This window comes from Kogia breviceps, chromosome 12 (genome assembly GCF_026419965.1).
Source record: "Kogia breviceps isolate mKogBre1 chromosome 12, mKogBre1 haplotype 1, whole genome shotgun sequence".
In the NCBI taxonomy this organism is placed as follows: domain Eukaryota; kingdom Metazoa; phylum Chordata; class Mammalia; order Artiodactyla; family Physeteridae; genus Kogia; species Kogia breviceps.
The window spans coordinates 9,151,145-9,177,341 of NC_081321.1; the positions used below are offsets into that span (position 1 = coordinate 9,151,145).

At 45.4% G+C, this 26,197-nt stretch overlaps 2 protein-coding genes across 2 annotated transcripts in view; one reads left to right on the plus strand and one right to left on the minus strand.

Annotated features, from left to right (window-relative positions):
* Window positions 1-290: 290 nt before the first annotated feature.
* HEBP1 (heme binding protein 1) lies at window positions 291-25,629 on the minus strand. Its single transcript, XM_059082680.2, has 4 exons — window positions 25,452-25,629; window positions 16,479-16,617; window positions 14,303-14,483; window positions 291-890 (listed from the first exon to the last, which is right to left on the minus strand). The coding sequence occupies exons 1-4, from the start codon at window positions 25,527-25,529 to the stop codon at window positions 713-715; spliced, it is 576 nt and encodes a 191-aa protein (XP_058938663.1). The 5' UTR covers window positions 25,530-25,629; the 3' UTR covers window positions 291-712.
* FAM234B (family with sequence similarity 234 member B) overlaps window positions 25,094-26,197 on the plus strand; it is a 78,921-nt gene continuing 77,817 nt past the window's right edge. Inside the window, exon 1 of the mRNA XM_067008750.1 lies at window positions 25,094-25,190. The gene's annotated coding sequence lies outside the window, so the exon portion shown is untranslated. The remainder of the gene's footprint in view (window positions 25,191-26,197) is intronic.

Genomic DNA, 26,197 nt, shown 5'->3' on the forward strand with positions numbered 1-26,197 from the left:
TTTTCTTCTTGGTCTAATCTTTGTGGTCCCTGGAACCCTTTATGGCCCACGGCTGCAAACAGTTTCCTCAACTTCAGAGCATGGAATCACTGTGACACAGTCACGGTAAGTGTCTGTGGCTTAGAGACGATCAAGCATGTGGTGCATGTCCTCCTTCCCTGGGATCTTTGGGTTTCTATTCTGAAGGACCTTGGAACTGTAAACACAGGATTCCCGCGACAGTAAACACCATCAATAGTATCTATACACCTGTGGAATCTTGGAAAATAACTACTCTTAGGATTCGTCTCAGCTGTTTAAGTCAAAGATCTTTATTTCCGGTTTCTTTTTAAAGAAAGCTCTTATAAGAATCAGAGATGAAAGATCACACGTAAATCACACTTCTTCCTCAATAATAAAAATATGGTTTCAATAATTTTAAAAAATCAGTTTTTAGGGATCCAGAGAGCTGGGGAAATGCTGCTGGTTTTTTCTGGTCTACCACAGAATTTTCTAAGTCATTTAGAAGGACGCATATGTATCGTGGGTGCCTTGTTTCCCTCCACGAGAACAAGAGCCTCAGGATCTGGAACGTACTTATTTCAGGAAATTGGCCGTGACTGATTGGCTCTGAAGGAAAGTCGGCCCTACTGGAGCTGCACGGGGAACTTCATTTCCTCCTGGCGGAAGTGGGCACAGACGCAAGCATCCCAGCGAGCTCTAGTTCAGCCAATTATTCATTGCTCTTCACCAGCCAGATCTCGTTGCGACGTCCGTAGGGCTTCATGGGAGGGTCATACCCAGCGCAGAAGTAGAAGTCACTCCGGCAGGTGGCTGTACCCTCCAGGGTGGTGCGCAGCTGGGCCGCACGAGCTACGTAGTCAGTTTCCCTGGCATAACCGCCAAACTGCCTGAGGACACAGAGGAAGTCACTGGTTCAGAAAGGACAGGGTCTCGGAGAGGTGGGGTGATTTCTAAAGAGTCACTCACTACTCTTATTACGACAAGCATGCTCCAGTTGTTAAGAGTGCAGATCTGCCCCTTCCTACGGGGTGGACTGAATCTCACCGAGCGTGAGCCTCGTTTGTAAAACAGGGATATGTTTCCTTTTTCTTCCAATAGGTTATGAGCATTAACTACGATCACGGATGTAAAAAACTCTAATGCAGGGCCTGAAACACACTACATTCGGCCCTCTGCATTGGGGGGTTCTATACCCGCAGATTCAACCAACTGCAGGTTGAAAATATTTGGGGGGAAAAAAAACATTCCAGAAAGTTCCAAAAAGCAAAACTAAATTTGCCATGTGCCGTCAACTATTTACATAGCATTTACAGTAATAGGTATTATAAGTCATCTAGAGACGATTTAAAGTAGATGGAAGGACGTATGTAGGTTATATGCAAATACTACACCACTTTAGATAAGAGACTCTGAGCATCCTTGGATTTTGGTATCTGTGAGGGTCCTGGAACCAGTCTAGAACCAGTAATATAGTCAGTACTAAAGGCGAGCTTCCCTTCCCTTTCTGAAATTTCCTGAAGAGATGGGAGGCTGACTTTTCCCAAAGCCATGCCTTTACCCTTTTCTCTAGCTTCCTCTGCTGCCCCAGTCGTCTCTCTTCCCTGGCTCTCTGTCGCCAGCTGGCGGGGAGGAGAACCAAGGGAGTTAGGGTGGAGCTGGAGCTCATGTTTCTCCCACTGCAGAGCAGTGCTAAGGACAAGTAGCAGCTTTGTTAAAAAACAGAGCTACCTTGTGACCACCCAGAGGGCTCGGATAGGGAGGGTGGGAGGGAGACTCAAGAGGGAGGAGATATGGGGATTTATGTATATGTATAGCTGATTCACTTTGTTATACAGCAGAAACTAACACACCATTGTAAAGCAATTGTACTCCAATAAAGATGTTAAAAAACAAACAAAAAAGACAGAGCTACCAAAGGCAGGGCCCCGAGGCAAGCTTTAAGCATGCCCCAAATAAAGAAATCACTTCTAATAAATCCCTTCTCCTGCTCAAATCAGGAAAGCCTTCTTTTTCTAGTAAGTGAAGATGATTTTTCCTAAATCAGGCTTTTCCCTTGACGGCAGAGGGGAGACAGAGAAGCGATAAAGTTTGTCTTTTCACGACTGTTATCCTCTCCTTATGTCACCTGCCTTCGCTCCAAAATTCATCCTGTGACCTACCTTAAATAGACCACTCTAAATCTGGGGCTGCGTTAAAATCTTCACTAGCGTCAAACACATTCCCATTTCTAACGAGCTTTATGACTCAAAGGTCCGAATCTGCACCAAGCCAAGATTCGGCCAAATGTATTATTTTGGGTGGGGTTCTCTGACTCACGCTTTGCTCTTTTGTAAGCGGTTAGTCATGCTTGCTAAGCGTTCAGCACATTGATTACAGGGTTACTGCTTTGAAAATACCCAGGATTTCATCTCTAAGGAGTTGGTTATTCTAATGTCTAGACAATAGCTACAGAACATGGACAGGGCTGAGACCAGTTGGGGAGACAGGAGGCTTGGTCCTTCAAGTCTATTGAAGAAAGATTATAAGGCAGATGGAGAAAGGTGAGTTCTAGCTTCATGGAGGCTCAAATGAGATAAAACTGGATTAGGAGGCAGAGGATGAATATTAAGGAAGGATTGTTCTGACACTAAAAGCCTGTAAGACACTGGGCTTATTTTCGAAGAATGTCTATAGATTGAGGACCACCTGTCTGAAACGAATCAGATGCCGGATGGGGGTGGGGTGATCAGGTGTTAAATGCCTCTGCAGCCCCCTCTCACGCTGTGCTACTAAGCTGTTTTCTCAGCTGTGTAAATCGATGATGTTGGCTCTTTAAGCTACTGGTTTCTACAAACATACAAGGGAGTGGTCCTCAGATATCTTCATTCATCAGTTGAGAGGCAAAATGGCTAGTTGTGTGCTCATATCCTACCTCTGCCACCGTCTAGCTCATGGTCTTGGGCAAATGCTTGCATTTCTCTAACCTTCAGGTCCTTCATCTGTTCTGTAGGAATGAGGGGGTCAATTTCAGAAGGCTGTTGTAAAGATTAAAAAAGAGAAAACCATGCAAACTCCTCAGCCGCCTGTGCCCATCACGCGGGGAACGCACAGCAAACAGTAGCTATTGTTGTTACTTTGCAATTTGCTCAGAACAGTCGTTCGGTTCCCTGACGCCCGAGGTGAGAGACATAATGGTGATAAAGTAAGATCCTGAACCTAGCAAGACAGCTTAATGATGAGGAACTGGCTCAATTAACAGCCTCATCTTCTCAATGAGGGCTCCTCTCAAAACGCTTTCAATCTTGTCACCCCACTCCCCTTCCCCATCCTTCCTTCCCCTCCCTTCTTTCTTTCCTCCCTCCGTCATTTCCTATCTTTTTCTTTCTTCAGAACGTCTCACCTTCTAACATACTATATAATTTATTCTAACATACTATACAAGTTATTCATTGTTTATGGTCTGAGGCCCCTGGTAGAATACAACAGGCCCCACGAGGGCAGGGATCTTTGTCGCTCTTTGTCCACTGGTGTATTCTGATCACCTAACACACATACTAAGACCTCTTGGCTAAATGAACAGTCTGGGGTAAATGACAGAAGTTGCTATCTTCGGGGTGATAGACCTAAAGATGAGGGCACTTAAGTCTGTTGGCCTCCATCTTCACTCACTCATAGAATAAAATCTGAAGCACCTACTAAGGGCACAGTAGTGGGAATTCAAACAAACGAAGTGGGTGGACTGGGGCCATGTTGGAAAGGGCCTTGAAGGTCACGCTAAGGACTCTTAGCCTGACCTTAGATGCAAAGATGGACTCAGGAAGGGGTTTTAAAGTTAAGGGACTGCCGTGGTCAGACTGTATTTTGGAGAGACCCCTCTGGGGTGGGGGCGTGGAGGGATGAGGGGAAGGGAGTCACAGGAGGCCAGGAACAGCTGACCCAGAGATGACGAAGGCCTGGACAAAGGCAAATGTGGGAGGTGAGCGTGGGGCGGGGAGAGGCCAGGGTGGGGGGGGGGCGCGGGGTGGAGGGAGTCAAGGATCCTCCAGGGCTTCCAGTTAAGTCTCTGAATGGAAACTGACACCGCCAAGCAGAAGAAGAATTTGGGGCTGAAGAGGCCCTTTGGAGAGGAGGGGTGGGTGGGTTTTTCATCTGGTTTGCGGCCTATTTCTATGAAGGTGCCTCGAGGAAAGGAATTCGTGCAACAATTATTGAGCCCCTAAGTGTGTGCTGGGCACTGCGAAATCTCCCTAGACTTGGGCAGGAACTGGAGTCAGAGATACGACCGGGGAAAGAGACGGGTCTAGCGACAGAAACTCGGGCGTCCCCCGTGAGTAGGTGCTGGCTATGGTCGCTGCGAAGAGGGACATGAGGCCCAGGTGGCGAGCATACAGAAAGTCAGCAGGCTGTTCTCAGAACTCCTAGTCTCCCGGTGCTGGGAGGAAGATGAGGACTCGGCAAAGGCCACTGAGAAGGACCCACCTGAGTCCAAGGAGACCCGGCAGAGAGTGATGAGGAGAATGTCATCATCCAGAGATTCTTAAATTCACTACCAGAAAAAAAGAAACAACAAAACCCTTGACTTTTTATATATTTTCCTAGGCTGACTAAGATGCTTATAACGAGGATGAAAATTTTCCTGTTGCTTCATCAAGGAAGCATTCTACTGGGAAACGAGCGAAGCTGGATGAGCTGTGGGACAGATCCGCGTGCGCTCCCCGCTGCCAGTCTGACCCACTGACCCGAACCCCCATCGCAGAGCCGCACGAACAAGCCAGAACACCAAACCCTCCCAGGCGCAGAGCCCTAAGACGTGAAGGAGGCCCAGCTCTGGCTGCCTCGTTCCCCGGGCACAGCTTCCACGCAGCACTCGGGGGGTAACCGCGCTGCGCCCCCAGCTCTCCGAGCCCACGGGCACATATGAGTGTGAGTTAAGGAATGCTCGTAAAGCGCTTCGAGCTTCTCAAAGGAAAGAGACGGGAAGTCTACGCATCATTTCTGCAAGCCTGTTAACAAGTGTCTCAGTCTCCCTCTTCAAAGCTGCTCACCACCAGGGCTCTGTAGTCAGAGCTCAGTATTCCCAAGAATTTGGTTACCATGGGAACCGAGGAAGGACACACACGCCCTGGATTCCAGAAATACAGAAGGAACTGTCTAAACGGGTCTGGAAGAGTTGGGGTGGTGGTGGTGGTGGTGGGCGGGCGGTGATGCAGGCGTCACTGAGGCGGGTTAACAGACGGAGACTTTGGTCCAAGGTCCGAAAAATCAGAACGTGTTATCTTTCAGGGGGTGCCTGGAGTGGGCCCGCAGCGAGGAAGACGGGAGATGGACTGACTCCGAGCCTGACCATCCGACGTGGCCTGAACTTTCACAGTCAACAGGTCAGCACAGATTTGTGGAGAATCTGCCACGCACCTCGCCCTGTGCAAAGCAGGAGAAGCGTAAGACGAAGAGCTGAGAATTCCACATCAGCAGGAAAGAAGCTTAACGCCGTATGGCATTTCATTCAATCAGATTGAACCAGGCTAATCGAGTTGAGCGTCGCTCAAGCAGGAAACGCATGCTCGAGAGCACAGAGCTGTAAAGATGATGGGGAAGGCTTTCTCCCCCACTGGGGTCTAACTGTGGTGGTCAGGACAGAGACACACATAAAGATTAGGCAGGGCGGGAGAAAACACCGGAACGCAGGTACACACAGAACGCTCTGGGGGCAGGGAGCGGGGAAGGATTGATTCTGACTTAGAACATGAAGGGGAGGACGCTATGGACGTGACGTCAAGCTGCTCTCTCTCGAGCGTCTCTTCTGATGCCGGCAATGAACAACGTGACAAAAATTCCTGCCCTCGCAGAGCTTCCAATGAGCAGAGGGTGGGGAAGGGCTGAGAGGAGCCGGGCGAGTGAGTGAAGGTCTGGCAGTGGATGTGGCATGTGTGTGTGTTTGAGGCGGGGCTCGGGCGCCGTGGCCGGGGTGCTCTGCGGCTAGGCGGACCCCCGGAGTGGGGCTGTGTTGCGGAGGACAGTGCACGCCACAACGAGGCATTTTACTAGGCTTCCTTGCCTGGCCAAACATTTGGGGACCCGACCCGAAGTCCACCCATCCCCCTTCCTATTTTATTACTATCTTGGGCTCGGTCCCAAACCTCGGATGTCCCTCGGGCAGAGTCAGGCGAGGCGCACAGCCAGAGCCAAACAGCAGGGGGAAGTAGTGCGATCGGTCCTGTGCTTTGGGGCTGGCGGAGACAAAAGGACATCTCAGAAGAGGCGGAGGGACGAGAAACACGAAAGAGGCCTTGGCAACGGTGCGGGCAAGAGGTGATAAGACCGTGGCCGTGCGGGCGGAGGGGAAGGCACAGCCAGGAGGTGGCTGGGACTCGGCCAGCACCGATGTGGAAGATGAAGGAGTCGGCAAGGATGAGAACGGGATGGGGAGGACGGAGGGGACCTCTAGGAAGACAGAACACGGGGTCAGATGTGGGAGGGAAATTGAGTTCCATTTGGACACGCTGACTCGGGAGCCACCCGAGGAGGTTTGCACGGCGATGCTGCCCAGGGAGCTTGGGATAAAAGGCAGCAGCGCTAGCCATGTTGATCTGGGTTCATCCACCTGGAAATAGCGACTGAAGCCCCTTCCAAGTACTAGACTAAAGGGACCACTGAGCAGCTGTGAGGGGAGTGAATGGTGATGGATTAGGTTTTAGATACAGAATGCTATCACTGGCGGGGCGCTCAGAGGGGGAGGGGCTTAAATAGCAGAGGTACCCAAGAAACATTTGTCAAATGCAGCCAAACTTGCCACTTGGGACAAACGTTGCATGCATAATTGTCGCACATCTGTTCAGATGGTATTTGGATTCCTCCAGGGCCAGGGCTTCACCGTCTCATCGTCTGTGCATTTTACTCTGAGACGGATTATGCCGGAACGTATGCATACATGTATGTATGTATTTATTTAATTCTATTTTTTGTTTTGGTTGTGCCACATGGCATGTGGGATCTTAGTTCCCCGACCACGGATCAAACCTGAGCCCCCTGCATGGGAAGTGTGGAGTCTTAACCACTGGACTGCCAGGGAAGTCCTGAATGTATTTATTTTTGAGTAGAAATAGGCTTCCCTATAATTTCAGTTCAGATACCACTTCTTATCTCTGGAACGACACTGTCCTGAAATATCTCGAGACATTTGCTTTTTGTCTGTTTTCCCCACTACAAGGTTTCTCCCCCCTCAAGGGGCAGACGCTTTGCTTGTTCCCTGCTATATTTTCAGCACCTAAAACGCTTCCTGGCACAGAGTAAGTGAATGATGAAGATGTGATTTGTTTGAATGAATGAATGTGTAAGTGGCCTCGCCTTTGTCGTCACGCTGAGTCTGAGGAATGGTAAGACGTTTAAGGCAGCTGGATGGAGGTCAGGTAGGAGAGTTACTGATGGAAGCGTGACAGCTGAAGCTGAAGCTATCGGGAGGGGCCGAGATCTTGAGGGAGGAGAGCAGGAGGCAAGGTCCAAGACTTTCATTCATTTACTTATTCACCAACTTTTCAGTTTTTAATTTAAAAATTTTTTTAAAGAGTCCTCAAATCCCCCTTTTTGTTTTGTTTTATTTTTACTTTTTTTGGCTGCGTGGCTTGTGGAATCTTAGTTCCCAGACGAGGGATTGAACCCGCGTCCTCGGCAGTGAAAGCGCAGAGTCCCAATCACTAGATCGCCAGGGAATTCCCCTTATTCACCAACTTTTTTTTTTTTTTTTGGTGCGCGGTCCTTTCACTGCCGTGGCCTCTCCCACCGCGGAGCACGGGCTCCGGACGCGCAGGCTCAGCGGCCACGGCTCACGGGCCCAGCCGCTCCGCGGCACGTGGGATCTTCCCGGACCGGGGCACGAACCCGCGTCCCCCGCATCGGCAGGCGGACTCTCAACCGCTGCGCCACCGGGGAAGCCCTATTCACCAACTTTTAACTGAGCGCTTAGAAACGGGCCAAAGGCCCTGCCCGCAAGAACATTCTAGTGAGGGAGAGGACAGTAAATAAATGAACAAATAGGTATATAAAGCAGGTGACAGTAAGTGATGTGAAGAGAACTAAAGCTGAGTAAGGGGGTAGAAAAGGAAGGGGAGCTATTTTCAATAGGATGGTCAGGTGAGGCCCCTGGAAGTTGACACGGGAGCGCTTGGGTGCTGAGCGGGCCAAGTAGGCAGGGCTGTGTTATGTCACCCATGGCCCAAACCTCCTGTGATACAGACGAACGTTGGAACCCTCTAGGAGCTTGGCCTACACTGGTCTGTAGCTCTCCTAGGCAGTACTTGTGGACACCCTAGAGGCTTAGCAGTTGGACCCTTTCTTCCAAACTCCTCTTCCTCTAGGCCGAACTTCCCAAGCTGCTAGTGGCCTCAGTTAGGGCCTGGTCATTCAGAGAGAGAAGCAACATCAGCAGCCCTAGAGGTGTTGCCTCAGGGCCGACAAAGTGCTGTCACATGCACAACCTCACTGGACCCTCCCGAAACTGCGTCCTAAGTTCTATTTTATAAATGAGAAAACTGAAGCTCAGAAACCCAAAGTTATAAAACTCATAATTATTAGAGTTCAGGTTTGAACTCCAGTGTATCGGGAGTAGCTTGACTTTTTTGTTAATTCTAGTGAAACTTGACCTAATTCTCAGAGGGCGGTGAAGTCAGGAAGAGAACAGGCTGGCTGAGTGTTTCCCTAATGTCTAGAGGCATTGCAGGCGCTTGTGGATATTATATTTCATCCTCACAAAAACCCCATGGGGTGCTACTCTTACCCCCATCTCACGGATGAGTCACAGAGAGGCTCGGTGAGATGCCAGAGGTCCTCTGGCCATTAAGCGGTAGAGCTGAGCTTGGAGCACGGGTCACCCCGACAATCAGCTCCTGTTTCCAACTCTTTCCTTTATACCCAGACATTTCATTAAGATCATGAAAGTCTTGTTAACACCATCGAAACTCTCCTGCTGTTGGTCTCTGTTGACTTGCACTGAGGAGGCTGAGCTCTAACCTAAGTGGCCTTTATAGAACACAGAGGGAGGACAGCGGTCTGGAATGAGGCCACTCATCATCGAAGTGCGAGGACAACTCTTGCCTCTTGTGAATACTGAAAACACTCTGATCACGTTAATTTTTCATAGCCTTCTATTCATTTAAACAGTATTGGTAACACATACTGCTAATCAATGGACATCCCTTCACAAGGTCATAAAAAAGGAAGACTGAGTTAAGGATGCGCTGTGTATTTGAAACAGTACTTGTGCCTTCTATTATGTCATCAACTCTGCCTTCCGCAGAAAGGTACTTTTAAACGCACACTTGACTGTGCAGTGACACCTAGTGGCTAGTTGAGGAATGAACAGATGCTAACTTAGGATCAGATGCTAACAGGTTAAAAAAAATTCATTGAGCCAGGCTACATGCCGTCTTTGTCACTTTCCTCTCTGTTTAGGTTGCAGTAAAGGAAACTTCGACAGACCTGGCTTGAATAGTAGCTTTTAAAGAGATTCCCTTTCCCACCATAAGGAACCAGTGTTCCTTGGAGAAATGGCTAATTCCAGCTCTAGAGCAAGAAATGTCAAGATGTGCTTGAAATATCCTGTCCTACCAGAAACCAAGGAAGTTACTGAAGATTACCAGGATCATGTCAAAAGGACCAAGAAACCAACTTGAAGAGGTTCCCACTGGCCAAAGATGGGACAGTTTGAGCATCAGTGAGAATAATAACTGCAAAGAACTGAAACACATCAATTACGTTTGAATTCATATGTTTATATTGGTACTCAAAAACCAGAGGTCAACACTGCCTCCCCTTTGGAGGATGTTAAGAAATGAAATAATTATTCTGAAAACTGATAAAGAGAAGGCATCAAGCTAAAGAGAAGGTATCTGGCCTTTTTTCTACAACTCTATCTCAGGGAAACCAAATAGTAGATGAAGGGAAGTTTCTCTTTACCAAAGTACTCTGGCTAATAAATGAAGAAGGAAAAATAGAAAATATTATCATTTGACAACCTCTAAGGAAACATGGCATCTGGGAAATGGTGATCTAAGGTCACTAATATCACAAAAACAGAGGCAAGCAAACATCATGAGCCCCTGATGGAGGTACATAAAACCATCTTTGAAATATCCTTGCCCCAAACTCAAACTTGAATCTGATTATGCCACTAGTTCTGACTACTAATTTCAGGCAATGCAGGGGCAGAGAAACATGTTAAAATGCCACAGTGAGGAAACCAGCAAAATTCAGACTGTGGGAAACACTAGGATAAATGATCCATAAACAGCAAGGAAAAATGAAAACGTGTGGTGGTGAGAAAATCAACAGATAAATAAAAGCTTAAAAGATGTACCAACTAATTGCAATGAATGCATCTTATTTGGATCCAGATTCACACAAACTGTAGGAATGAATTATGAACTAGTAGGAGAAAACTGAACACTGGATATTTAAAATTATTATAACAGTAATGAATTGTTAAAATTTTAGGAATAATAAGATATCATTTTTGTATTTTTAAAAAGTCTTCAGTAGTCACAATGAAATATTTATGAATGAAATAATATAATGTCTGGAATTTGCCTAAAAATAATTTAGGGTCGGGACCAGGTTGAAGTTGTGAGGATACACATGACACAAAATTGGCCTTGAGTTAATTACCATTAAAGATGAGTGATGGGTACGTAGGGTTTCATTTTCTTATTCTATCTTTCTATAAGTTTGAAGATTTCCCTACTAAAAAGCTAAAGGCAAAAGAAAAAAATTGGACCAAGTTATTATCCTGGGTTTGGAAAAAGAAATGATTAGAAACTAGTCCATTCTGCTTGAAGTCTTATGTGACCTGATTTAATCATGTCAATCTCATTTCTTATGAAATAAGAAGGGGCAAAGAGAAGGAATTACTGAAACCTACTACAGGTCATAAACATTAAGCAGTTTATAAATAGCATCTCAGTAAATACTGAAAGATAGTCTTTAACAATAATACTATGAGGTAGATTATATTATCAGCCCATACAAAATGGGAAAACCAAGTCTTATAGAGGCTGAGTAACTTCCCAAGCATCATCCAGGATTCAAACTAAAATATACTTGTTCATCATATTACACCAGGCTGCCTCCCAAGACACAGGAAAGAGGATGGAGAGGACAGAGTGGGAACTAGGATGAGACAGCTGAGACACCTGGGGCTCAAGATTTAAGGAGGTGCTCACTCTCAGGGCCAACCCTACATACACCTGGACAACTGTGAGACTGAGTGTCCCCTTAAATTTTGCACAACAGGTGCGCCCGCTTCCTCACCCTAGTCCCAGCCCTGGGAAAAGATAGTCTAGGTATTCTTTAAATAGAGTTTGCTTTCCCTGCAGCCTCTGCAGTGAAGGCTGGAAAGTCTGAATGAGGGCTGGAGCAGAAGAGGTGGAGGCTCCTGTCACACAGGAGGATTTTAACAACTGGGGAGTCACTGATTATCTAGAAGAGACCTGGCTTCTGAAGGGAGGTTGAGGTCTAAAGAATAAAATCATGCAATCACCTGCACCTGTTATTCTCTAAAGTCAAGGGAACTGGACCCCAAGTAAAGTTCTGGAAACAGGACTAGAATAATAGGAGGCACATGTGCTCTGCTGAAAGGCCCACAGACAATGAATAACTAAGGAGGTAGCAGTCTGGCTCTGGCAAATGTTCTCTGCCTTTCTGGCATTCAAGGGGAGTGTGGGGTAAAAACGAAGTATCTCTAGTCCTTTACGCTCCCCAGACATTCATGACCCCAAACTACAGATTGACTTAGATATTCTCTGAATCTCCCAGAACCCTGCTGTGGCTAATGTAGATGTTCAGCTTAAGCTGAGGGGATATTCTCTATATCCAAATCAGTTTGGCAACTGGCAAAGGCGTTTACTTAGATACAGTGCAAATGTTTGTGTGCTATAAGCTGAAGAAATTCAAGAAGAAAGTTAGTACTCAGTATTTCTTATTTCATCAATAATATGAATTTAGAAAGAGAAATTAAGAAATAATCCCATTTACCATTGCATCAGAAAGAACAAAATACCTAGGAATAAATTTAACCAAGGAGGTGAAAGATCTTTACACCGAAAACTATTAAGACATTAATGGAAAATCTGGAGAAGACACAAATAAATGGAAAGATATTCCATGCTCATGGTTTAGAAAAATTAATATTGTTCAAATGTTCATATTACCCAAAGCAATCTACAGATTTAATGCAATCCTTATTAAAATTTCAATGGAATTTTTTACAGAAAGAGAAAAACAATGTTAAAATTTGTATGGAACCACAAAAGACCCTGAATAGCCAAAGAAATCTGGAGAAAGAAGAACAAAGCTGAAGGCATCACATTTCCTGATTTCAAACTATATTACAAAGCTATCATAATCAAAACAGTATGGTATTGGCATAAAAACAGATACAAAGCTCAATGGAACAGAACAGAGAGTCCAGAAATAAACCCAGGCATACATGGTCAACTAATTTACAACAAAGAAGCCAAGAATGTACCATAGGGAAAGGACAGTCTCTTCAATAGATGGTGTTGGGAAAACTGGACAGCCACATGCGAAAGACTGAAACTGGTCTACTATCTTACACCATACACAAAAATCAACTCGAAATGGATGAAAGACTTGAACATAAGACCTGAAACTGTAAAATTCCTAGAAGAAACCATAGAGGGTAACCTCCCTGACATTGGTCTTGGCAATGAGTTTTTTGTATTTGACTCTGAAAACACAGGCAACAGAAGCAAAAATAAACAAGTGGGACTACATCAAGCTAAAAAACATCTGCACAGAAAAAGGAAACCATCCACAAAATAAAAAGGCAACACATTAAATGGGAGAAATTATTTGCAAATCATATATATGTAATGGGTTAATATCCAAAATATATAAAAAACTAATATAACTCGAGAGTAAAAAAAACCCAAACAATCATATTAAAAAGTGGGCAGAGGATCTGAATAGACATTTTTCCAAAAAAGATATACAAATGGCCAAGAGGTACATTAAAAGGTGCTCAACATCACTAATCAGCAGGGAAATGAAAATCGAAGCCACATGAGATGTCACCTCACACTTGTTAGAATGGCTATTATGAAAAAGACAAGAAGTAACAAGTGCTGGTGAGGATGAGGAGAAAACGGAATCCTTATGCACTGCTGGTGGGAATGTATATTGGTGCAGCCACTATGGAAAACAGTATGGAAGTTCCTCACAAAATTAAAAATAGAACTACCATATGATCTAGCAATTCCACTTATGAGTATATATCTGAAGGAAATGAAATCACTAGCTTGAAGAGGTATCAGCACCCCTATGTTCACTGCAGCATTATTTACCATAGCCAAGGTGTAGAAATAACATAAGGGTCCATAGACAGATGAATGGATAAAGAAGATGTGGTACATACATACGATGGAATATCATTTAGCCATAAAAAGAAGGAAATCTTGCCATTTGCAGCAACATGGCTGGACTGTGAAAGCATCATGCTAAATGAAATAAGTCAGAGAAAGGGAAATACTGTATAATCTCACTCATATGTGGAGTTAAAAAAAACAACAAGCTGAACTCACAGATGCAGAGAACAGACTGGTGATTGCCGGAGGATGGGGAGGTGGAGGGTGGGAGATCTAGCTAAAGGTGGTCAAAAGGTAGAAACATCCAGCTATAAGATAAATTAGTTCTGGGGATGTAATGTACAACAGTGACCACAGTTAACAATATTGTACATTGTATCGTATATTTGAAAGTTACTAAGAGAGTGGATCTTAAAATTTCTCATGGGGACTTCCCTGGTAGCGCAGTGGTTAAGAATCCACCTGCCAGCGCAGGGGACACGGGTTTGAGCCCTGGTCTGGGAAGATCCCACATGCCGCGGAGCAACTAAGCCTGTGCGCCACAACTACTGAGCCTGTGCTCTAGAGCCCATGCTCTGCAACAAGAGAAGCCACCACAATGAGAAGCCCGCGCATTGCAATGAAGAGTAGCCCCTGCTTGCCGCAACTAGAGAAAGCCCGCGTGCAGCAACGAAGACCTAATGCAGCCAAATAAATAAATAAATTTGTAAAAAAAAAAAAAAATTTCTCATCTCAGGAAAAAAATTTGTAACTTTGTTTAATAAAGGATGTTAACTAAATGGTGGTAATCATTTCATAAGATAAACATATATCAAAGCATTATGTTGTATTTTAAACTAATGCAATATTATATGTCAATTCCATCTCAAAACTGGAAAAAAAATGCAAATGCTCACTGCAGATGATTCAAGTGCTACCCGTGTATGCCTAAAGAATTGTTTCCTTACATGGAATAGACAGTGATGCCTTCTCTGTCTTCGATCTTAATGCTGTCATCGCTGGGAGCTGGTGGGTCGCTTTGAAACTCATTTGGAATCCGGAACCAGACTTTTAATTTCTTCTGTAGGGACCCATTGGCACTGGGGAACACGGCAAAGGACATAGGAACTGTCATCCCCATCCCGATTCCTGAAAACACAATACCCCACAGAGGGACGTGGGTGTTAGAGACAGAACCTGCTCAGGCCCATGGACCGTCTGCTGGTCTCATTCTTCTTCCAAGACAATATTTGTTGTTCTTGAAATTTATAATAAGTATTTCAGGCATTAAAACATATCATCAGGGCTTCCCTGGTGGGGCAGTGGTTGAGAGTCCGCCTGCCGATGCAGGGGACGCGGGTTCGTGCCCCGGTCTGGGAAGATCCCACGTGCCGCAGAGCGGCTGGGCCCGTGAGCCATGGCCACTGAGCCTGCGCGTCCGGAGCCTGTGCTCTGCAACTGGAGAGGCCACAACAGTGAGAGGCCCGAGTACCGCAAAAACAAACAAACAAACAAAAAACATATCATCAGACACAGACAAAACACCTCTTATATTTATATATTGGAGGTAAGAGCATAGTGATTCAACTCGTCTGGAAAAAATTATTTGGTAATATATATTTAAGACTGTAAATATATCAGTATCTAATTACTTCCTATCTAATTGTTGATTTTAATGAAATAATCCAAAATACGGAAAAGGCTATAGGTAATAGGATTTTCCTTGCAGCAGAATTTATAATTGTGAAAAATTGGGATTCATATAAATATTCAAAATAGGAATATGTCTAAGTAAATGATAGGCACGTGATGCAATTTATCTATTAATAGTTATGCTCAGGACTATTTAGCTACAGTGTAAAATGCTTATGAAATAAGTGACAGAAGCAGGATGTATTGCACAATCACTATGATTACATTTTAAAAACCGATTAAAAAGCCCCCCAAAATATATTTGAAGATGACAATGATTATATTAGAAAAGATGGATTAGGGGTGCTGTTCTATTATTTTCAAAATTTTTAAATGAGTTTATAATTTTTACACATATTTTCTTCTAAAGAAAATGTTATGACAGTGCTAAGAAGGAAAAGATTTCTTCTTGACCTCCTACTGGTCAGCTTATGTCCAAAGCCTGATTACTTTGGTCCTAGTAAATGTTACTAAGGTTAATACTAGTTTCTAACTTTCTCAATTATCAACTTGAGATATATCCTAAAAATTCAACACATTGTCTCTTTTTTCACCTTGTGTTCTGACCCATTTTGGGTTTGCACTGATTCCAAAGTGCAGGACAAATTAGAGAGCTAAAGAGTTAAATTGGTATTTAAATAAGGTTTAAATAAGGTTTACATGCTAATAGGCACACTGAAACTTCAGGCCTCTCATTTTAAAAACAGGGAGGCAGCCAGCACAGACCACCAAGTCTTTTTATTTATTTATTTGTTTGTTTGTTTGTTTATTATTTTTAGGCCATGCCACGCAGCTTGTAGGATTTTAGTTCCCCAACCAGGGATCGAACCTGGGCCCCTGGCAGTGAGAGCGCTGAGTCCTAACCACTGCACCGCCAGGGAATTCCCATGGACTGCCAAGACTTTAAGAGGGGAGTAGCCTAAGAATTCTCAGGCTCTTTATTTGCCAGAACAGAGCCAGGGACCTTCCATAATCATCACTCACTGATCCTCAGTATCCCCACACAATCTGAGCTACCAGGGGGCTGACTCTGGAGATTTCCAGCCTGGGGGCAGAGGTCTCATGTCAGAAGCTGGCCTTGTTCTGTGGCCTGGCATATCGTGGGCACACCTTACCCAGTCCACCAATCCAAAGACATGGTAAGCACTGTAGGGTTAAAAAATAACAAATACACAAACAAAGAAACAAACAAACAGCGTGGTGTCTCCACACCTGGAAGAGAAGCATGAACTCAGGGCTACTGAGAGGGGATCCTACAAAGTCGGGGGAGGCTGGCGTGAAGTCAGTGGGTCTCCCCGGAGCCTCCCTGCCCACGGAGCACAGCAAGTTCACATGCCACTGAAACAGGTAGTGACAGGTGCCGTGTGGTCCCTCCCTGTGTTTTCCATCGAGGACGTGAGACTATGCAGCCGTGGCCTATGAGACCAGAGCCAGTCCTTCAGGGATACTCACCCTTGTCATTGGTGCCTCCCACATACTTCACGACTTTGGGCATTGCTTCCCGTAGAGCCTCATCCACAGGCTTATCAGTCACTTCCACTGTGGCAAACTTCCCACCTTCACAGGCCCTCTCCTCATAGGAGACCTCTCCCTAAAGGCAGAGAATATGCAGCGCTTAAGAGATATAAAGTAGCAACCTGTGATGACTCTAGAAACAGTGAAACTCCAGTTACCAGAGGCACACGCTGCTAAGGAACTTTCCATAAAAAGCCCAACTGTGGTGACAGGGAAGAGACAGGCCAGAGAATGAAAGGCCATGACAAACAGATTCTGAGATTTCTTACAGATGTAGATACAGCAGAAGAAACTTCATATAATTAATATTCACAGATAAATAACAGAAGATATTACAACCCAAACCACCGAGAACATCCCCAGAATGCTACAAAAATAGACCGTTCTGAGATCAAAGAGCTCTGGGAAATTAAAAATATAACAGAGAGGAAAAATTCAGTGGAAAGGCTAGAAGAGAAAATTGAAGGAAATATTCTAGAAAGTCAAGTAAAAGGGCAAAGAAGTAGAAAATAGAAAAGAAAATCAAAGGATCAAGCCAAGAGATCCAAGCTCTGAATAATAGGAGACCCAGGAAAAGAGAAGAGAAAATTGCGAAGGAGGAAACAAAGAAATACAGCAACAATCCCACAAAACTCTATGGCCCCAAGATTAGCCTCAGTCTAGTAGAAGGGCTGCAGTTCAAGAAGGATCAAGAGTAGTTCTTTTCACACTGTACTCCCAGCTGCAATTCCTCTTCCCAATCTGCCTCACTAAGCCACCCCCCCCCATGCTCCTCAATGACCAGCTGCACTGTCACTTCTCCCCCAAACCCTTCCTCCTTGGCAGTGATCCCCTCTCTGCGGTGAGTCTCTGTCCTAAGGTCATTACCCTTTCCCTATAGACCCACAAAGCTCTCTTTCACCCCTCTTCCTCCTCTACACCATTTGATGTCTCATATGAAATAATTTTGAATTCCTAAACATACTGTAAGGCAGCGCTTTCAAACTTTAAAGAAAACCACAATCCATAACAAGAAATACATTTTTACACTACACCCTATCAAGAACATACACGTTTGAAGCAAAGTTTCACAAAATAACACTTTACCCTTATGGACAGGATGCATTATGATACATGTCTTTTCTTTTTAAATTGAAGTATAGTTGATTTAGAATGTTCTGTTAGTACAGCAAAGTGCTTCAGATATATATATATATTATATATATATATAATATATATATATATTCTTTTTCAGATACTTTTATAAGTTATTACAAAATATTGGGTATAGTTCCCTGTGCTATACAATAGGTCCTTGTTGGTTATCTATTTAATACATATAGTAGTGTGTGTATGTTAATCCCAAACTCCTAATTTATCCCTCCCCCACCTTACCCTTTGGTAATCATAAGTTTGTTTTCCATGCCTGTGGATCTATTTCTGTTTTGTATATAAGTTCATTTGTATCATTTTCTTAAACATTCCACATATAAGCGATATCATATGATATATATCTCTGACTTCACTTAGTATGATAATCTCTAGGTCCATTCATGTTGCTGCAAATGGCATTGTTTCATTCTTTTTTATGGCTGAGTAATGTTCCATTGTGTATATACACTACATCTTATTTATCCATTCAACTGTCGATGGATATTTAGGTTGCTTACATGTCTTGGCTATTGTAAATAGTGCTGCAGTGAACATTGGGGTGCATGTACCTTTTCGAATTATGTTTTTTTCTGGATATATGCCCAGCAGTAGGATTTCGGGATCACACAGTAGCTCTATCTTTATTATTTATTTATTTATTTATTTATTTAGCGGTACGTGGGCCTCTCACTGTTGTGGCCTCTCCCGTTGTGGAGCACAGGCTCCGGACACGCAGGCCCAGCGGCCATGGCTCACAGGCCCAGCCGCTCTGCGGCACGTGGGATCTTCCTGGACCGGGGCACAAACCCGTGCCCCTGCATCGGCAGGCAGACTCTCAATCACTGCGCCACCAGGGAAGCCCAATATCTTTAGTTTTTAAAGGAACCTCCATACTGTTCTCCATAGCGACATGCCTTTTCTTTCTATCCTGTTTATTTCTATTCTGCTCTACTCAAGTGAATTTTAGTATAGTCCACTAAAAGAAAAAAAACCTTGATCTATATTGATTTTACTATCTGGTAATGGAACACCAGTACAGTTTGAAAAATCTGCTAGAAGGTCTTTGTGGACAGAAACTATATCCCAGAGCTTTACATGTTAGATGCTCAAAAGATATTTATTTATTGATTAAGGAGGTACCTCTCTTACTAATGATTATAAAAAATAGACACATGATAGAGGACCTGGCTGCCCCAGGCTGATCAAACAATCCTTCCTATGACATCTTAGACTGAAGGTTCAACTTCCAAGGGGATATAATGAATCTCTAGAGGAGGGTAGGACTGAGTGGCCTCTACAGTCTGAAAAAGTACACTTAATATTATAATCTTATACCCAGAATGCAAAAACACCTGTTGTTTTTGTGATGCAAAATTGAAGAAGAGTAGTAAGAAAGGCGTCAGGGAAATCTGCACATAAACCCTGAGTGCCAATTTCATATACTTCCCTCCACATGGGGCAGGGGCAATTGCACCAGGCCAAGAATCAAGAGGCCACAAATTGGCCTTGACTTTGGGGCACTGTGCCTACGAATTCTGAGGACAGCTATGAGGCCCTCCCCTTAGTGAGTCTGACACTTCCAAAGAGCCTTCAGTAGCTAATTGTGTTACGTAAACTTGGGGTATTTTGCTCTTTCTGGCTCTGTCTGTCATATCAGAGACCAGACCCAGCCTTCTTTGGAGGTCCCACTGAGTCTTGCCACTTAAAACGTTTTAAATTCCAGAAATGTCACTCTGTGAGTCACAGAATTTCAGCCTGAAAGAGGTTTCAAGGTTCACCCAACCAAAGTAATTTTACCAAAGAGGAAATGAAGAACCAGAGAGACTGGGTTGCCCAAGACCACACAGCTGCCGAGTGGTGAAGCTGGAACCAGAATTCAAGTCCCCAAACTCTGGTCTAATGCTGGCCACAAGGCTCTATGCTCCACAGGGGATGACTTGGGTATTTGTTTAACCTCTTTCGGTAGCTACGAGGTAATTAATTCTGACAGACGTTTGTAGGTGCGTGTCACACTCAGAACAGGGCCATCAAAAGTCATTCAATGCAGCTCCTTCTCTTACAAATGAAGAAGCCAATGACCAATTCTCACGGGAGAAAGAGCTGGCTGGCTCTCTCCTTTGTTTTCTTTCCTTCTTTTATTCATCCAACCAACAACTAAAGAGATGAAAGCCACGGTCCCTGACATCAGGAGGCATGGGCTAATAGAAGTAGCCAGGAAAACAGGTTATAATCTGACGATATGTTTAAGGGGAGAGGTGCTCCATGGCAGTGTGGGAGCATGGAAGAGGACCACCTGGGCTATTCTGGGAGACATGGGTGTCTGTTTACAGGTTTGGGGAGGCCAAGCTGAATTTGAGGTGCTTACAGATCATCCAGCTGGACATTCAGTCACCGAGGCATTGATTCATCGAATAAACATCTACTGAAAACCTCTGCCAGGTGCTACAGATTTCGAGATTAATAATGATACGGGCAGTCTCGTTGGATGGTTAGAAGAATTACGTAATTCTTCTATAATTATATATATATATATATATCATTATATATATATAATGATAATTATTCATAATTATATGATGTAGTAAATGCTCTGATAGTTTAGGGAGGGCAATTTCAGGTAGCGGGCACCCTAGGGGTAAAAGCAAAGAGCTGAAGAACATTATGATGATGGTGAAAAATATAAGTAGTTCACTGCCACTGGAGCAAGAACTGTCCAGCAGGGCATGGCAAGAAAGGAGGCCAGAGACTCTGGCAGGGGCCAGATTTCCGAAGATCTGAGGGCTCTCACAGGGAGCTGGATTTTGGAACCATTAGTCCAATGATGGTGATCTGACAGCAAGTCCATTTCATCTACCCCAAATTAGTTCAACCTGCTTTTGTCATCTAAATATAGGGTTTGGCAGGTGTGTCTGAGTCTTGAGTGAGCACGTTTCAGCTTGTTCCCCGAGGCAGAAAAGTCCACGGCCAGGAAGGAACGGCTGCAGAGAAAGGAATCCAGTTTGATTCAGGGAGCCCAGCCCCCATAAGTCTACCATCCTTTAAGGCTGAGCTTAACTCTACCTCTTCTTCCTGAATGATCCTGCCTTCCCATGAGCTTCAAAGACAGGTGACACTAGAGCTGGAAGGGCACTTACAAAGCCATTGGTTCATCTGTCTCCTGTTACAGATGAGCAAACCATCCATTGTACAGTTGGACACATGGGTCTGGACTCGGCAGGGGCCTGGCTCACTTAGGATGCATCAGCATAAGGGGCAACCAAAGCTGTGAATGAGGCTGTGTTGCCCAGGGAACATACACAGAGCATTCTATATAAATTAACCACGTTAATTAATCCCCCGCCTAAAAGCTGTCATTTACCGAGTTCTTAACTTATCTGTGATGGTCCAGGCACCACTCACCGAGCTTCTTCCTACTTTGCCGGCCATACCCAGAGCACCTCCTCACTGGCCTTCTGCTATTTCCTTCAATGCCACGGTCATTCCTGCCTCAGGGCCTCCATACCTGCCTCTTCCTCTGCCTGGGGGATTCCTTTCCCGTCTCTGCCCGAGGAATCCCCCACTCACCCAACAGGTCCCAACCTAAAAGTCACTTCCTCAGAGTGGATCCCAGTTTAAAACAGGTTCCCCATGATATTTTTATAAGCCCTTGTATTTTCTCAACATAGTATACTATAATTATAATTACAATGGAATTATAATGGAATATAATTACAATGGAAATTGTAATGGAATACTAGTGTGTTTAATCTCCAACTGCAATCGTAAGCCCCATGGGGTCAGGGACTGTCTGTATTGTGATACAGAGATACCGCTGTAAGACCACGTCTTACTCATATATGTAGTAGGCCCTCTATAAGGATTTGTGGGAAAGGAGGCTGTGGAGTGAAGCCTGGCTTTACTCTAATGAAAAGGAATATGGCAGCCATAGCTGGCTGGAGAGATGAGAACCTAGCCTAACTATATATATCCATCCTGGAGGAAGGTTGTACCACATTGTCTGAAGGTGGTTCTCCAACAGGTACTGCCTGTTTTCACAGCATCTATGTCTGTAACTTCTCATTTGAACCACTGGATCACTATGAAAATTTAGCTTTGGGAGATGGATATTATCCAACTATTCTGATTTTCCAGGAAGCTGAATTTAAATAGAGTTCTACTTCTGCAGAAAATAAAGCACCTAAGTTGACACTGTTAGCACATGTGATTCTTCAAATTTAACATCTTGAGTGCATTTCCTTGTTACATATAACAAAATAATGGCCTTCCCTCACCCCACATTCAGCTAGCTTGTGCTCCTACATCAGTAACTAGATGAGGATTTCAGCCAGTGGCCACAAATAGCAGTCTTCAACATTCAGTGGGAACCTGGTCAAGTTCAAGTCCCAGACAGAGATGTTGCAAGAATGCCTCTTGCTATGAGATTTGCAAGGTCCTCTGCAAGGCTGTTTTTTTTTCTCTTGCCACCTGCTGTGGTTGGTATACATGCTGATTTTGGAAGCCAGCTTTCTCACTATAAGAAGACAACAATAATTATTATAGTAATGATCAACCTAACTGAGTACTTTCTATGTGTCACGTATTATTTTAAACAACCCTGTGAAGAAGTAAGTGTTTTTAATCTTCATTTTCGGATGAAAACAAGAGGTTAAGTAACGTGCCCAAGCTACCGTGGCAAGAGGTGGGGTAAGGATTCCAAGCCAGGCAGTGGGGTCCTAATCAATGTGCAGAGGCTGGAAACAAATCCCATAAAGATGTCCATTACTAATATCAGTCCTGCTCTCGGAACCCACAAGACCCGCCCAACCCCACACAGAGAGCTGTGCATCCTCCACCCTCCCCAAGCAATGCAGAAGGACCTGATAAGGTCCGGCAGCAGCCTGGGCCTCCCCACCAGGTGCCTGGAATCAGCCCTGAACATCTGGTTGAGCCCGACTTTGAGCTACATGGGGCACCCTGTGTAATATATTCATTCACCCAGGAAAGTGAACAACGGTTTCTGACCCAGACTCTTTCCAGGAAGACAGAGATCATTTCAAAAAGAGACTCTCTTCACAATAACAACACCCTGAATTTGTATATTTTTTTTAAAAAAAGATTACAAGAATCTTCGACTGTTTAATTAATTGTCACATAAGGCGTTGTCATTCTCATCTTACAGCTGAGGAATTTCAGCGTTCAGAGTGGTTGAGAGGTTAAGTAACTTAACCCAAATTACCTGGAAAACTAAGGGAAAGCTAACACTCACGTGCTAGGTATTTTGTTGAACAATTTACAATTGGTTTTCTCCTTTAAATTTCAGAACAATGTTATAAGACGAGGATTATTATTTTCCCACACGATTAGCATCAGAGAGGTTAAGTGGGCTGTGACCACGAAGCTAGTAAGAGTGGAGCTGAAATGAGCTCCAGTGTAATGATGTTACTACATTTGTAGGGGGTATTAGTTTACAAATCATTTTCATGTTTCTTAAACAATTTAATATGTCTAGCAACTCTGGGAGTGGATGGGGAAGATATTTTGATCGCCTTTCTACAGTTGCAAGAACTGAGGTTCATTCAGGTTAAATGATTCGCTTCAGCGTGGTACCAATATCCCGTATGGCTCCATATTCTTATCAAATGTTGAGGGAAGATGCTTATCAGGGAGCTGCATTTATCCCTGGAGACACCGAATCAGTGGCAGGTGACACTGTACCATAAGGGGCTAACAGAAAACCAAATGACTGGAGTATTCTGAAGAGGGATCTTGATTCAGAGAACTGGTTTCACAGATCATAAAAGAGCTGAGATGCCCAAAAGGGACAGTGAAGCAACCCTGAGGTTAGCAAGCGCCCTACAGGGGTAGAGGGAGGGTGATCTTTTACCTGAGCTCAGATACCTGGATCACTTGGTGAGAACTAGAACCGTGGTGGCCTGGCTAGCAAGAACTGGAGCCCCAGAGAAGCTCCTGCTTCCAGAGACCTGATAGGGAGGAGAAGGAGAGGGAGAAATACCCCGGCCTCTCCCTTCTTCCTGCCCTCCTATCTCCCTCTAGTGCCTCCCACCGGGAGCCCAGACCCTCAGCCTGCATTGCAAATAATTGTTAACGCCAAAGACAAAGTGAGCCCAATTCTACTACAGAAAGGAAAGTTCTCTGCAAGCTGTGGGTAACACCTGGATTCCTCAAGTATCAAGGCCAACGAGGACCCTAGAGATCATCGGGCCCAGTCCACAGATTGGTATGCACACAGGCGACATCCCACCACAGATAGATCCTCCTGCCTACCTGACCCGCAGGGTTTACAAACATTTGTAACAGTTAAAACGGACCCAGTTGTCCTACTTAAAACCATAGCCTCACCCCTAACACTCTCTAGTCCCTCCCCCGCTTCCCTGCTTTATTTTTGATCACAGCACTGATCACCACCTGATACATGAAATATTTGACTTACTTGTTCATTAGTCCCTAAAAGAGAAGTTCCATGAGGACAGGGATTTTTGCCAGTTTTGTCCACTGCTTTATCCCCGTTGCCTATGAGTACCTGGCCCACTCAACAGTCATTTGTTGAATGAATACATTTTAAATTTTGAGATTTCACATGAAGAGTCTGGATTGCTGGTTTTCCTTAAAAATCCAGCAATCCTGGTTCCCATCACTGCACGACAACTGCCTGGAATTACCCTTTGCAGATGGGGACTTGAGTTCTCTGTCTCCAACTTGCCTCAGTTCGCACCCTGCCTTATAGTTTGTCACTCATTTTCATAACGTGCCTGGCTGCTTGTAGGCACCTGAATAGGTCACCTTTGATCAGGGCTAAAGTCCTTATTCTACGTAAGGCTAAGGAAACAGATATAGACAGATGAAGTAACAGGCCTCTGGCTATAGCTGCTTGGAGAGTCCAGACTCCAGTTGAGGGCTTCTGTGTGATGATCAATGTAATGGGTACCTGACTTCGGCCCCCCAGACAACACGGTCCTTTAACAGATGAAGCACTGGGCAGGGAGCTGAGTATACAGTCGCGAGGTGTGCAAAGTACCTGTCCACAAGGAGATCATCATCTAGTGGCAGATCTCTTGTTTTCGGGGGGCAGTCCAATTTGCCTGGATGAGCACTAATGTTAATTTGGGGGAAAACTGCAACGATGCCCTCCTCATCCTGTATTCTAGGCGTCCAACTCCCATAGACCAACAAGCCATTTGACAGCTCTGGGCCTTTGCACGGGCTCTTCTTGTTTCTGTGCATTCCTGCACATCCCTGAGGCCTAGCTGACGGCACTTCCTCCGCACAGGCCCCACTATCACCCGCTGGCAGAACAGACTGCTCCTTCCCCTGCGCTCCCCGCCTTGAACAGTTACCTCCTTCGCAGCGCAGATCTTGTTCTTTTATATTCAGTTCTCCACCAGGGACAGTTTGGGAGTTTCTTAAGGACAAGCACTTTTCCAGTCTTTCCTGCAATCGAAGGCCTCTCAGCGAACAAATATTCATAAAGTTTGGAATGCTTAAATGGACGAATGCATTCAAGAGGCGCAGTCCATCTCGGTAAGCTGGGATTCTCCCCTCAAACCCATCCTGCCTCTTTGTCTCCCCTCCTCCCAGCAGAGCCCTTCGCCCCGCTGCACCCGACTTCCTACTCCCCTCCTTCCCAGTCCAAGCGCTGGGCATCGGAGGGCCGTGGCCACGGCACACGCCAGAACGCACAATCCCGGGCACGTTCCTGCCCCACCTGTCCACACTCCAGCCGCGAACAGGGTGCGGTGGGCGAGGCCCCCCTTCCGGTCCCCGGCAGCCCTGTGGGCCTACCTTGCCCCCTTTGCTCAGTATCTGCCAAGGCCAAGTCTCTACGCTCCCAAACAGCGAGTTCTTGATCACGCCCAACATGGTGTCGCCGCGGTGCTCTGGATGTGCGGGTAGAAGCTGGGTGGCAGCTGCTGCTGGCGTCAGCCGGTCTACCCGGAGAGAGAGGAGGAGGAGGGCGGGGCGTGACGGATGGGCGTGGCGAGCGGGGAGGCTGTAGAGTGACGAATGGGCGAGGCGAGCCTCGGGCTCCGCCCCTCGGAATGCGCTCGGGGAGGTGGGACTCGGCGGGAGGGGCGGAGCAGGGGCCGCGCTCTGCCTCCTCCCGGCCGCGCGTCAGGGCCGCGGGGCGGTGGGTAAGCCTGTCAACGTCTGCTCGGCCTGCCTCCTGTACGGACCTGACCTCTTCCCTGGGGACCTGAAACAGATGCGCCCCGGTGTGGGATTTAGGCAGCGGTGGTGAACACCCCTCTCCTAACCCTCCCAGACTGTCCCCCGCCGTGTCCTCTCTCAGATACCTGGGCGCTAAACTGCAGAACTTTCGGATTCCTCGCGTGCTTTGCCGGGCCTCCACCCTCAGGCCCTGTCCCCAGGCAGGTGTTATATCAGGTTTACAGGCTTTGTAGCCGCCGCCCTTAGGGACCCCTGGCTGCTGCATCCATCTCCACCGACAGATGTCCTATTTTGCCCTCCGCCCCTGCCACCTCTCATCCAGACGATTGAAAAAGCATCTTAACTAGTTTTCTACTTAG